A 12,889-nucleotide genomic window follows, 5' to 3' on the forward strand; every position below is an offset into this window, starting at 1 on the left:
AATATATATATCAATTGATGGACCAATAAGTCTGCCGGTGTGTACCCAGCATTAGTCATTTATCTTAGGCCCTGATTCAGAGCCAGACGTTCTGACAGAGCGCTCGCTCTGAATCAGGGCCGGCCTTCTTGTTTTTTAGAGTGGCCTCCTGGCCGCTCGCATAGCTGTGGGTGACCACCCACAGCTATAGCGAGCGGCCAGGAAGATGGTCGCGATGGTCAAGACCATCGGGCTTGCGACGAGACCCTTGTGGTAGGGTCTCGTGGCCGCAAGCCCCAGAGAGATTTCAGCTCTATCAGAGCCGAAATCTCTCCCACTGACATCACTCGTGATGTCAGTGGGGCCGGCCCCAGATGGAGGTGTTCACATGGGAACGCCTCCGTTTGGGCAGCCACTCCCCCGGCCCGCCCACCAAAGGGGGCGTGCTGTCACTCAACATCGACAGCACGCCCCCTTTGATACGAGACCAGGAGCGACAAATTGCCGGCTCCGTCGTGTGCATGCGCTCTAGGCCACCATCGACCCGATTGCGAGCGCTCAGCGTTTGCGACCAGGTCTGAATCAGGCCCTTAGTCCAAAAGAGTGCCATGTTTTCAGGCTTTTTTTTGTGTAAGCCTATTGTGTCATTATGGTAGGTTCAGTCACTGTATAATTCATCTGTACAAATTAATGGATGTGTTTGATCAATTTTATGTAATGGGCAACAACCTGATTTTGTGTATATCTTAATAATAGTCACTTGTTAATCAATGCCTTTAGTAAAGTTTTATTTATGTAATAATTTTATTTTCTAATGCTTATTTACAGATTTGGATACTTATGAGAAGAAACCATAATTTGTCTACAGAGAGTATATATTGCTTATAAAATGAGGTGTGTAACTCCCAAGGACTCCACTAGCACCTTACCAAGGTACGTACACATATTAATACTCTTATGCATGCTTAACTAATGTATAGGAATTCCCTTAACATTAATGGGCTATAGTCATGTTAGTGCTTGTGCCTCTAACTTTTAATTTCCCCACACAGTTTGAATAACACTGTAATGGAGAAGGCTCCATCTGAACCTAGCATGCTCATACAACACAGGTTATCCAGGCAGGAAAACCTCTCTTGTTTCTGCTTGCACACAATAGAGGTGCAAGGTTTACCTCCTGTAGTCACCTGCTACAGTATGTGCAGAACCTTGCACATAATTGAATCTCCTCCCCCCTACATTTTTTCAACACCTTCTCTACCTTGCAGAACTGTAAATATGGTCTCTGGCAAAGTAATAACATGACACCTAAGTATGTATTCTATGCAAATTCTAGCACAGACGCTTCCCAACCCACATAAATGTCATGTCAGTTTATTTTTCATAATCTGAATGTGGTTTAATTTATAAATTACCATACCTTAGATCAGGGATGGGGAACCTCAGGCCCGAATGCCGTATAAGGCCCTCAGAGTCATTTGGTCTGGCCTTCTGAGCTTTTCTCAGCCTCATCTGGCTAGCAGGGTGCTTATAATGGCACCCTGCAGCCAGAATCTATGCAGCAGTCCTGCCTGTAGCATCTTTAGGATGCTTCAGATGGTCACACCGCTGCCCTTACAGTTCCCCAGAACATCCTCAGGATGCTACGGAATTGCTATAATCACCAGTGATTATGGCGCCGCCCCTTGGAACATCATTCGGAGAGGGGGCGCGGTCTGCACCAGGCCAGTAAATAAATATACCGTATACACTCGAGTATGAGCCGAGTTTTTCAGCACATTTTTTGTGCTGAAAAAGCACCCCCTCGGCTTATACTCGAGTCAGGCACGCATGGTATGCAGCTGAGCAGCGTACCATGCGGGCCGTAGTGCAGACTGTGTCTCTGTGACACAGCTGCACCGCGTGTGTAGCGCTGACCGGACGGAGTTCGGTCAGCATTACACACTGCCAAACACACAGCCGCCGGAGCCGGCAGCTGTGTGTTTGTTGTAATCAGCAGCCGATGAGAGTCTGTAAGACTCTCATCGGCTGCTGCTGCTCCCACTGCCGGAGCCATCTTCCGGCTCCCGCAGTGGGTAGTGGGAGAGACGTCGTCATGACATAATGCAAAGCGGCCGGAGGAGCTGATAGCGGCGGGACCAGGAGCGGGGTTTCAGGTAATTTTTTTTTTTATTATTTTTTTTTTTTATTAGGACTACTGGGGGCACTACCAGAGGAGGATTACTTGTGGGGGTACTACCAGGGGGGAATTACTTCTGGAGGCACTACCAGGGGGAATTACTTCTGGGGGCTCTACCAGGGGTGATTACTACTGGGGGCACTACCAGAGGGGATTACTACTGGGGGCACTACCAGGGGGGATTACTACTGGAGGCAGTACCAGCTGCTCCATTTCCCACCCTAGACTTATACTCGAGTCAATAAGTTTTCCCAGTTTTTTGGGGTAAAATTAGGTACCTCGGCCTATATTCGGGACCCCTTTTCTCGAGTATATACGGTGTTTGTGTATGTATATGTGTGTGTATATATATGTATGTGTATATATATATATATATATATTCTCAAAATGGCCTTTGGCAGAAAAAAGGTTCCCCACCCCTGCCTTAGATAATCAATGAACCACAGTGCATTGAAGTACGTAGTGTGTATACCATCTTTATTATTTAAATATGCACTAACTTTGTTCATATACTACACAGTATGTAGTCCGAGTTACAACCAGCAAAGTATCTAGTTGTGCAGGCAGCAATAGATAAGCTTATAGGAAGGAATGTATACTGGAGAATGATGGCATTAACCAATCGAAAACAAAAAAATCTGTCACTCTTTTGAAAACTATAACAATTTGCCAGGGTGCCTTCCCACAGAAGTCACACTATTGTCAGTTTAATATTGCTTTAAAACTCTGACTTTAGTAAATATACCCCCTAGCGTTAGATTGTTAAAGGAACAGAGGGCCTGATTCAGACCCGCTCGCGAGCGCAAAGCGCTCGCAAGCGGGTCGATGGTGGGGTACTGCGCACACAGAGTCTCTTGCTCCAGGACTCACACCAAAAGGGGCAGCTGTCGATGTTGATAGACAGCTTGCCCCGTTTTGTAGGAGGGGCAGGGGGGGTGGCTACACAAACGGAGGGCGTTCCCGAAGGAACGCCTGCCGTTTGTGGGAGTGCACCACTGACATCACCAGTGATGTCAGTGGAGAGCTTCCTGCTCTGTTAGAGCAGGAAGATATCTGGGGCTTGCGACGGACGAGACCCTACCACAAGGGCCTCGTCGCAAGCTCCGATGATCGCGGCCATCACCTGGCCGGCCGCAAAAGCTGTGGGTGGTCACCCACAGCTTAGCGAGTGGCCAGGGGGCCGCAAAAAAAAAAAAAGAAAACGCTGTGTTTCAGAGTGAGCGCTCTTAAAGAGCGTCCGGCTCTGAATCAGGCTCAGAATTCGTTCTTTTGTGTGTGAAGATTACAGTTTATGTTCTTTATTAATTTTTCTGATGGTAAATATAAATGTAATGTGATTATAAAATCCCTAATAGACATGTGATAGAGGTTTACATTGTTTCATGCAGGGACATTTTGAAGGATATTTAAAAAGTGTTGGATTGTTTCATTTATAGGAAAATGGTCATGTTTTTGTATTATTTTTGTAATGAATTGCTGTCAAAAGCATATTTTATTTTTTTTTAATTTTGTCTTGATCTATTCATGAGCATGTGTGACTGACTCATGATAAGGAATTGTAATGTGAAAAATTGGTCGAGGCATATTTTTTTTCTTTGGTGTACTGGGTATTTATGAAGATTTATTGATAGATTAAGGATTTAAATTCTGGAATGCTAACAACTTGCCCGGGTGCCTTCCCACAGAAGTCACACTATTGTCAGTTTAATATTGCTTTAGTCCAGGACTGTCACCACTGCTTTGTTAGTGTATGTATAATCACTCCCATCAACCATAACATTAAAACCACTGACAGGTGAAGTGAATAGCTGTGATTATCTCATTACAATGGGAGGGATATATTAGGCAGCAAGAGAAAAGTCAGTTCTTGAATATTCATGTATTGTAAGCAGGAAAAATGGGCAAGCGTAAGGATCTGAGCAACTTTGACAAGGGCCAAATTGTGATGGCTAGACGACAGGGTCAGTGCTTCTCTAAAATGGCAGTTCTAGTTGGCTGTTCCCAGTGTGCAATGGTTAGTACCTACCAAAAGTGGTCAAAGGAAAGACCACCATTAAACCGGCGATGGGGTCATGGGCCCCCAAGGTTTATTGATGCGCATGGGGAGCGAAGGCTAGTGTGTCTGGTTTGATCCCACAGAAGAGCTACTGTAGCACAAAATGCTGAAAAGGTTAATGCTGGCTATGATAGAAATGTGTCAGAACACACAGTGCGTCGAAGCTTGCTGCCTATGGGTCTGCGTAGCCTCGGACAGGTCAGAGTGCCCATGCTGACCCCTTTCCACCACTAAAAGTGCCTACAATTGGCACATGAGCATCAGTATTGGACCATAGAGCAATGGAAGAGGATGGCCTGGTCTGAGGAATCACGTTTTCTTTTACATCATGTGGATGGCCAGGTGCATGTGCATCATTTACATGGGTAAGAGATAATGGCAGGATGCACTATTGGAATAAAGCAAGCTAGCGGAGGCAGTGTGATTCTTTGGGCAATGTTCTGCTGGCAAACTTTAGGTCATGGCATTCATGAGGATGTTACTTTAACACATACCACCTACCTAAACATTGTTGAAGACAAAGTACACCCCTTCATGGCAATAGTATTTCCTTAATAGCAATGGCCTCTTTCAGCAGTATACTGTCACACTGCAAAAATTGTTCAAGAATGGTTTAAGATGCATGACAAAGAGCTCAAGGTGTTGATTTGGACTCCAAAATCCACAGATTTCAATCCGATCGAGCATCTGTTGGATGTGCTGGAAAAACATGTCTAAAGGTGCATACACACTAACGATTTTTTGAACGATTTGTCGTTAACGACGTCGTTATCGTTCAAAAAATCGTTCAGTTTCTGAGCTATAACGATGAACAATAATGGTTCAAGCGTGCTCCCGTTTGTAGCTTGTAGTTCATCGTCCATTTCAGACTGTCCAACATAACGATTTTCATTAAGGGAAGGAACATTTTTCGTTCATCGTTGTAAAAATCGTTCATTACACTTCAAAAAATCTTTCACTTTTTCAAGGGAAAATCTGACAGATAATCTGACAGAAAAACGTTGGTTACAAAATCGTTACATGAGTATGCACCTTTAACCATGAAGGCCCCACCTCACAATTTACAGGTCCTAAATGATCTGCTGCTAATGTCTTGATGCCAGATACCCCAGCACACCTTCAGAGTTCTTGTGGAGTCCATGCCTCGATGGATCAGAGCTGTTTTGGCGGCACTAGGGGGACCTACACAATATTAAGCAGGTGGTTTTAATGTTATGGCTGATGGCCGTATATACGTCTGACCAGGTCACAGCATGTCACACATTGGCGATACTGTACTGTACTTTTGGCACAGTGTCTCTCAGTCAGCTTAGCTATGGATGTGTAATGCACATTAAAAAGAAGTGCAATTTGTTGACCGCCAAAGTAAGAATTTCTGGAGTGCATTGCTAATTCTCAATTTCCTGTTTTGTTTTTGTGAGAGAGATTTGTACGGTCTTCATATCCCAAGTTTTGAAATGAATGGGGTTTGAGCAAACTAATGCAATTGGATCTTAAGAATGGTCATAGCAGCACAGAGTATTTTATGAAAGGGCAGTGCTTATCTTGCGTGGGACAATAACCAGGACGAGGTCAGTGTCTAGATATGGGAAGGAGGAATGGAGGCAAACTAGACCTAGGGGTAAATGTACTAAAGTGAGAGTTTTTAGAAGTGGAGATGTTGCCCATAGCAACCAATCAGATGCTAGCTATTATCTTCTAGAAGGTGCTAGTTAAATGTTAAGTAGAATCTGATCTAAGTCAGTTCTAAAAACTCTGACTTTAGTAAATATACCCCCTCGCGTTAGATTGTTAAAGGAACAGAGGCCCTGATTCAGAGCTGGACACTCTGACAGAGCGCTCGCTCTGAATCAGGGCCGTCCTTTGTAATTTTTAGAGAGCCTCCTGGCCGCTCGTATAGCTGTGGGTGACCACCCACAGCTATAGCGAGCGGCCAGGAAGATGGTCAAGACCATCGGGCTTGCGACGAGACCCTTGTGGTAGGGTCTCTTTGCCGCAAGCCCTGCAGTATCAGAGCCGAGAGCACTCCCACTGACATCACTTGTGATGTCAGTGGGGCCGGCCCCAGACGGTAGGCGTTCCCATGGGAACGCCTCCGTCTGGGCAGCCACGCCCCCGGCATGCCCACCAAAGGGGGTGTGCTGTCACTCACCATCGACAGCACGCCCCCTTTGGTGCGAGACCCGGAGCGACGGCTTGCCCGTCGCTATCCGGGTCTCGCACATGCGCACGACGGAACCGGCTCCGTCATGCGCACAGGGCCAACATCGACCCACTTGCAAGCGCTGAGTGCTCGCGAGCGGGTCTGAATCAGGCCCTGAATTCTTTCTTTTGTGTGTGAAGATTACAGTTTATGTTCTTTATTAATTTTTCTGATGGTAAATATAAATATAATGTGATTATAAAATCCCTAATAGACATGTGATAGAGGTTTACATTGTTTCATGTAAGGACATTTACAAGGCTATTTCTAAAGTGTTGGATTGTTTTATTTATAGGAACATGGTCATGGTTTTTGTATTGAATTGCTGTCCAAAAGCATTTTTTATTTTATTTTATTTTTTATTTTGTCTTGATCTATTCATGAGCATGTGTGACTGACTCATTATAAGGAATAGTAATGTGAAAAATTGGTAGACGGATATTTTTTTTTCTTTGGTGTACTGGGTATTTATAAAGATGTATTGATGGATTAAGGATATAAATTCCGGGATGCTATTAAAAAAAAAAAAAAAAGTGGTTCTGTTGTATTTGACCAAACCAAATATTACAATTTTCTTTTTTTTTTTTTTCTTTTATTCTTTCGTCCTCTCTTTCTCCTATAATTTAACATCTCTGTTCCATCTATCACAGAAAAAAATTGTGATTCTTGTTGTGTTTCTTTCTTCTTTTACTCTACATAAAAGGATGCAACCGAAATTTCAATGAAAAATAGCACTACATAACTTTGGAAATATCCTCCTTATTGTACATTGAAGAGATTGTAACTTCTAGTTTAATCCAGTAGCACAATGGAGCTTCCTAACCCACAGTTGCACAAAACTCTTCTGTACTGGAAGAAGAAGGTGCGCCTTGAATACATGCGTCTGCAGCAGTTGAAGAGATTACAGGCCAATCAGGCTGCTGGGGTGAGTAGATAAATGTCGAATTACACTTTTATGAAGAAATAAACAAAAAATGTCGCATACAATGATTTTGCTTAATGTGATCAAATCTAGCCAAAATATAGTAAAAATGTAAAAGAATATTTCGCTACAGAAGGGTTTAGGAAAGTGGGCAAGAAAATGACCAGTTCTGTTTAACAATAACTGGCATTCTGGATCTAAGGCCATGGTAAATGATACTTTATGTGGGTTCCTGTGACCCATCACTTTCAAGAATGTGTGGTCCTGCTTCAGTCTATTATGTCTATTGTGTCTATCTATCCATCTATCCCCATCGCTGTGGAGGAAAAGTGGGGCTCATCCATCAGGTATACAGTAAAACTGTCTACCTCCGAGTCGGATCGGTAAGTGAAGTTGGAGCGTGCTGATATCACTTTCAACAACAACAAAAAATGGTGGGGTGAATGACTTTAAGTCACTCTGACTTTCCAAACCTGCCACCTAGAAAGATGTGGGTACCCTCAATTGAACGAGGGAAGTCCCCTCTTTCAAACAGAGGGCCTGATTCAGAACCGGTCGCAAGCGCTGTGCGCTCGCAACCGGGTTCGATGGTGGGCCAGTGCGCATGCGCGAGATCCGGATAGCGACGGGCACTCCGTCGCTCCGGGTCTCGCAAACAAAGGGGGCAAGCTGTCCATGTTGAGTGACAGCTCGCCCCCTTTGGTGGGCGGGCCGGGGGAGTGGCTGCCCAAACGGAGGCGTTCCCATGTGAACACCTGCTGTTTGGGGGGGGCCCGACTGACAGTGGAGAGATTTCGGCTCTGTTAGAGCCGAAATCTCTCTGGGGCTTGCGGCCACGAAACCCTACCACAAGGGTCTCGTCGCAAGCCCGATGGTCTTGACCATCGCGACCATCAACCTGGCCACTCGCTATAGCTGTGGGTGGTCACCTACAGCTATGCGAGCGGCCAGGAGGCCGCACAAAAAAAAACAAAAACGCCCTGATTCAGAGCGAGCGCTCTTTCAGAGTGTCTGGCTCTGAATCAGGGCCAGAGTACCTACATAAATGTTAATGTCTGGTGATAACATTGAACCCCCTGCACTACAGGAAAAAAAATTAATGCAATCAGACCTCTCCACTTCAGATCACCCTACATGCCTTTCAGACCACCCCATATGGTTAATATGGCCATTAGATCTGCTGCATGCCTTCAAACCACCCTATATGGTTAATATGGCTAATTAGACCCGCCACACGCTCTCAGACCTTTCTGCGGATGTCCCTCCGAAACGATAGTATACAGAAATACCACTGATGGCAGCAAGGTAGTCTGGTCACACACTGCCCGCACTGAGCGATATTCTTATGCCCGGGTGTATATAGTAACTGTTTCCAGTCCTATACTTGAAGGTTTGAGCTTCTCATATATTGGACTGTTTATAAGAAATAACCCTGTGTTCTGTAGATACCATATTATACATGGTACCAGCTGTAATGCAATATAAATGCCCTGTATGGAAGCTAAACAGGAAGACTGGTGTTGTTAGCACTTATTTTTGTTTGTAAATCTGTATATATCTAGCAAACTGAAAGTATGAGAACATATTTTGATCAAAACATTTAGGCTTGCAGCCCGCATTACAGGTCCTCAAATTCCTGCAAGTTCTACACTAACTCCATGCATACACTATACAATTATCGGACCGATCCGCGTTATCGGTGGATTGCCCCAATAATTGCATTGTGTGTGGTCGACCGATGCTAAAATATCGATTGGTCGTGCATGGCGGATCCTGTAGCATACCTGTGCAATGCAATAAATTGTAAGTTACATGTCGGCCGCATCGGGCAGTGTATGCCCAGTCGCGGCCAACCGACAGACATTTCCCCTATTCCTTCCCACCCAGGGAAGGAACAGCGAAATGTCTCCTCCCCGGGGGCGGAGCGCCGATATTGGGGCTAATACACTTTGAGATATCTCACAGTGTATGCCCATGATGTGTATAGAGTGTTAGGCTGCCAGATAAAATGTCTGTCTGTCTGATGGGCATTTTATCTGGCAGTGTATTCCCAGCATAAGCTTTTAATGTTTAATCTTAAATGTGTTGAACTAAAGCTGGGTACACACTACTACCCAGGTATCCGACGGGCGACTCCCCCGACCAACATCGGTAGTGTGCACTGGCCGACATAGTAGATACTTACTAGACGAGTTTGAGGATTTGTTGTTTCCGATCTGTCGGAACCAGGCAAATTGCTAAAAAAACGGTCTAGTGCAGTGGTTCCCAAACTGTGTGCCATGGCACCCTGGGGTGCCTCGGGACACTTGCAGGAGTGCCTCAGGTTGGTGGTCCAGCACCAAATCAAATTATTTATGGTAAATGTAATGTAAATATGTGGACAAACAGAAGTACAAATCTGTCCCCCACCACATAACTGAACCTAAGGAAGATACGTAAGCACAATTTACTTCACTCAACTACTTTACTACATTTCTTTCTGAATTAGTCAATAACAATGAAAACTCATGTCGTCACCTCATTATGTATTGTTTTGAAGGCAATTGGATCAACTCACAAGCTGGCTGCTCTAATAGATCTATGCAGAGAGAGGTTCCTCTGGCTGCGGAATGTGGGGCATAGCAAGAGAACATGATCCAGTGAACGGGGTGCATATAAATATATAAATTGCCTTGATAATTTGGCGAGTTATTTTATAGCAGAAAAGAATCGCATGATTTTGCTGTCTATGAGTCTTCTGTAGGCAGATTATTTTGAAAGTTCTAGGTCAGGCATGTCAAACTCAAAATCCCAACCGGGCCGAATATTCAAGGTCTAAGAGTGTGTGGGCCGCAAGACAAAAACAAAGCTGTTATTCCCCCTCGTATATCACTGTAAGGTCCCCTCTCCCCTATATAATAATAACGCCACATATCATTGTGAGCTGAGAGCTGTGTTATTCCACTCATATATCACTGTATGGTCCCCTCCTCCAGTCCAGCCACATGCTTCCTATGTCCCCTCGTGCTCCATGTTCCCCAGGGGTGTATCTTCCTATTTGCCAGGACGGCATTTGCCAGGGGCGCCGGCCTCCTAAATACTATACTTCACCACTTCTAGAAAACGCTATTTAGCAGCTATTGAGCCCATTTAAAAACACCAAATACCTTCAGCAAGCCAAATCGAGGGTTACCATAGCTAAACCCCATGTCAGAGCATCTTTTGGGGGGTGTCAGGCTGATTTCCCCAAATCTGATATGACTTTCCGCTTGTTTAAGTTTCGCCGGGTCCCTTTTTCACATACTTTCAAATTGAATACGGGGATATGCGGGCACGCGCGCGTTACTTTTCCGCCTGCAAAGTAGTTGAAAAGTCCGGGAGGCGGAAAAGTATCTCGGGTCCGCTCAAATTGAATACAGCTCTAAGCCTACTAAAGGTACTATGATATCTTCCCAATCCACACAGTTATCTGATTGTGAAATATCATCTGGGGAGGTAGAGGACGCAGATCTCTCTCACTCTGACTCCGTCACAGAAGAAGAGGAGCCACCCTCTAAACTAAATATACCTGCTCTTGTGAGAACTGCTAAAACTATTCTACAATTAGAAGAGGATGAACCCACTCCTAAGAAAAAACATGCACTTTTTAAGCGACAAAAAGTTGCTTTATCAAAGTTTCCTCACTCTGACCATCTATCTGATCAAATGATTGAAGCTTGGAATATCCACGGTAAAAGGTTTAAATTCCAAAACTGTTCAGTTCCTTTTACCCGTTTCCAGCTACTGATTGTACTAAATGGGAAGTTCCCCCAGCGGTGGATTCTCATGTAACACATCTGGTTAATTAATGCCTGGCTATGTTCCTGGAAAGCAGATTCCGAATCAAAACTGGCTCTAGAGTCTGCCTTATGCAGGAGACATCCTATTTGGTCCAGAATTGGATAAAATTGTGACTACTTTGGCGACTAATAAGACGGCGTTCCTGCCCTTTGCATATAATACAAAACCGAAAACATCACATACTTTCGGTCCTTTCACCCTCAAGGCAAAGCCAAGGGTCAGTTCATTTCACGGCAACGGACATCGGCCAAGGCCTCCAAGCCTAGGGCCAAACAAGCCTGGGCTACTAGACGTCCACCTGCCAAGTCTGAGGGCAGGCCTGCAGCCTGATGGGGTGGGCGTCTCCCTGGGGGCTTCCAGGGTGGGAGGCCGACTTCTTCAATTCGCCCAAGTTTGGCATCAAACCACGTAAGATGCCTGGTTAAGAGAAGTGGTCTCCCATGGATACGCCCTCTCCTTCCTGAGGTGAACCCCCCCCAACAGTTCTTTTGCACAGGACCACCATCTGACTCAACCAAGGCCCTGCTGCTTCAAAATCCATTCAGTCGTTACTGGAGTCAGGAGTAATTAAGGTCCCCTCCTCACAATGGGGCAAGGGCTATCATTGTACCCTTTTCTTAGTTCAGAAACCCAATGGGTCTCATCAGCCTATCATCAACCTCAAGTCTCTGGACAAGTTTATTAGGGTGCCCAGGTTTCGTATGGAAACTCTCAGTTCTATTATCCTAGCTATGGAGCCTGGAGATTTTATGGTATCCCTAGACAATAAGGACGCTTACCTACATGTACCTATAGTGCCTTCTCATCAATAATATATCTGGTTTGCTACACTGTAGCAACATTACCAATTCCAGGCTCTGCTGTTTGGCCTCTCAACAGCCCCTCGGATCTTTACCAAGATCATGACAGTTATGGCGGCCTCTCTTCGTCGTCAAGGGATCAGACTGCTCCCGTACAGAGACTCTTCACAGCCATCTGCAGGTAACCATTGCCTTTCTACAAATGCACGGTTGGCTGATCAACTGGAAAAAGTCTTCCCTGACACCCTCTCAAAGGATGTTACATTTGGGAGCCCTCCTGGACTCTCAAGTTCAGAGAATCTTCCTGACGGCGGACAAAGTTTCAGCACTACACCAAAGACTACGCAGACTGCTTCACAATCGTAGAGTGCCCATTCACTCTGCAATGCAGGCCTTGGGATCAATGGTGTCTACACCTTCAACATGGTGGAGTTCACCCAGTTTCACTCCAGGCCCCTCCAACACCTGGTCTTCTCCTGGTGGAACGGGCTGTCCCATCTGCTCAAATCCCAGACAATAACCCTCCCCTCCTCCCCAGAGGTTCACCTGTCCCTAGCTTGGTGGCTACAGACTTCCCATTTGTACCAGGGTCATCCCTTTTGGATCCCGGACTGGGTTCTCCTCACCACGGACGCAAGCCTCCGAGGATGGGGCGCAGCAACCGGCCAGCACTCCTTCCAGGGCTGATGGTCCCCATTCCAGGGAGTGTTGCCAATCAACATCCTGGAACTTTGAGCCATCTACAGAGCTCTCACTCTGGCTCAGAATATTCTGAAAAACAGGCCAGTATAAGTACAGTCTGACAACGCCACGGCTGTGGCCTTCCTTAGTCACCAAGGGAGCACTCGAAGTCAGTCAGCAATGACAGAAGTGTCACGCATTCTCACCTGGGCCAAACGCAATCTCCCAGCCATCTCCGCAGTGTTCATCC

The 12,889-nt window shown here is 45.5% G+C and overlaps 1 protein-coding gene across 2 annotated transcripts in view; it reads left to right on the forward strand.

Moving 5' to 3' along the window:
• Nucleotides 1–12,889, forward strand: part of EZH1 (enhancer of zeste 1 polycomb repressive complex 2 subunit) — a 106,939-nt gene that overhangs the window by 5,295 nt on the left and 88,755 nt on the right. For both annotated transcript variants that reach the window (XM_088480756.1, XM_088480755.1), the window contains exons 2-3: nucleotides 808–912; nucleotides 7,121–7,342. In XM_088480756.1, the coding sequence (XP_088336882.1) occupies nucleotides 7,226–7,342 (117 nt within the window). In that variant the 5' untranslated portion in view covers nucleotides 808–912; nucleotides 7,121–7,225. The remainder of the gene's footprint in view (nucleotides 1–807; nucleotides 913–7,120; nucleotides 7,343–12,889) is intronic.

Source organism: Taudactylus pleione, unplaced genomic scaffold (genome assembly GCF_031769625.1).
Source record: "Taudactylus pleione unplaced genomic scaffold, aTauple2 ptg000256l, whole genome shotgun sequence".
Classification (NCBI taxonomy): Eukaryota; Metazoa; Chordata; class Amphibia; order Anura; family Myobatrachidae; genus Taudactylus; species Taudactylus pleione.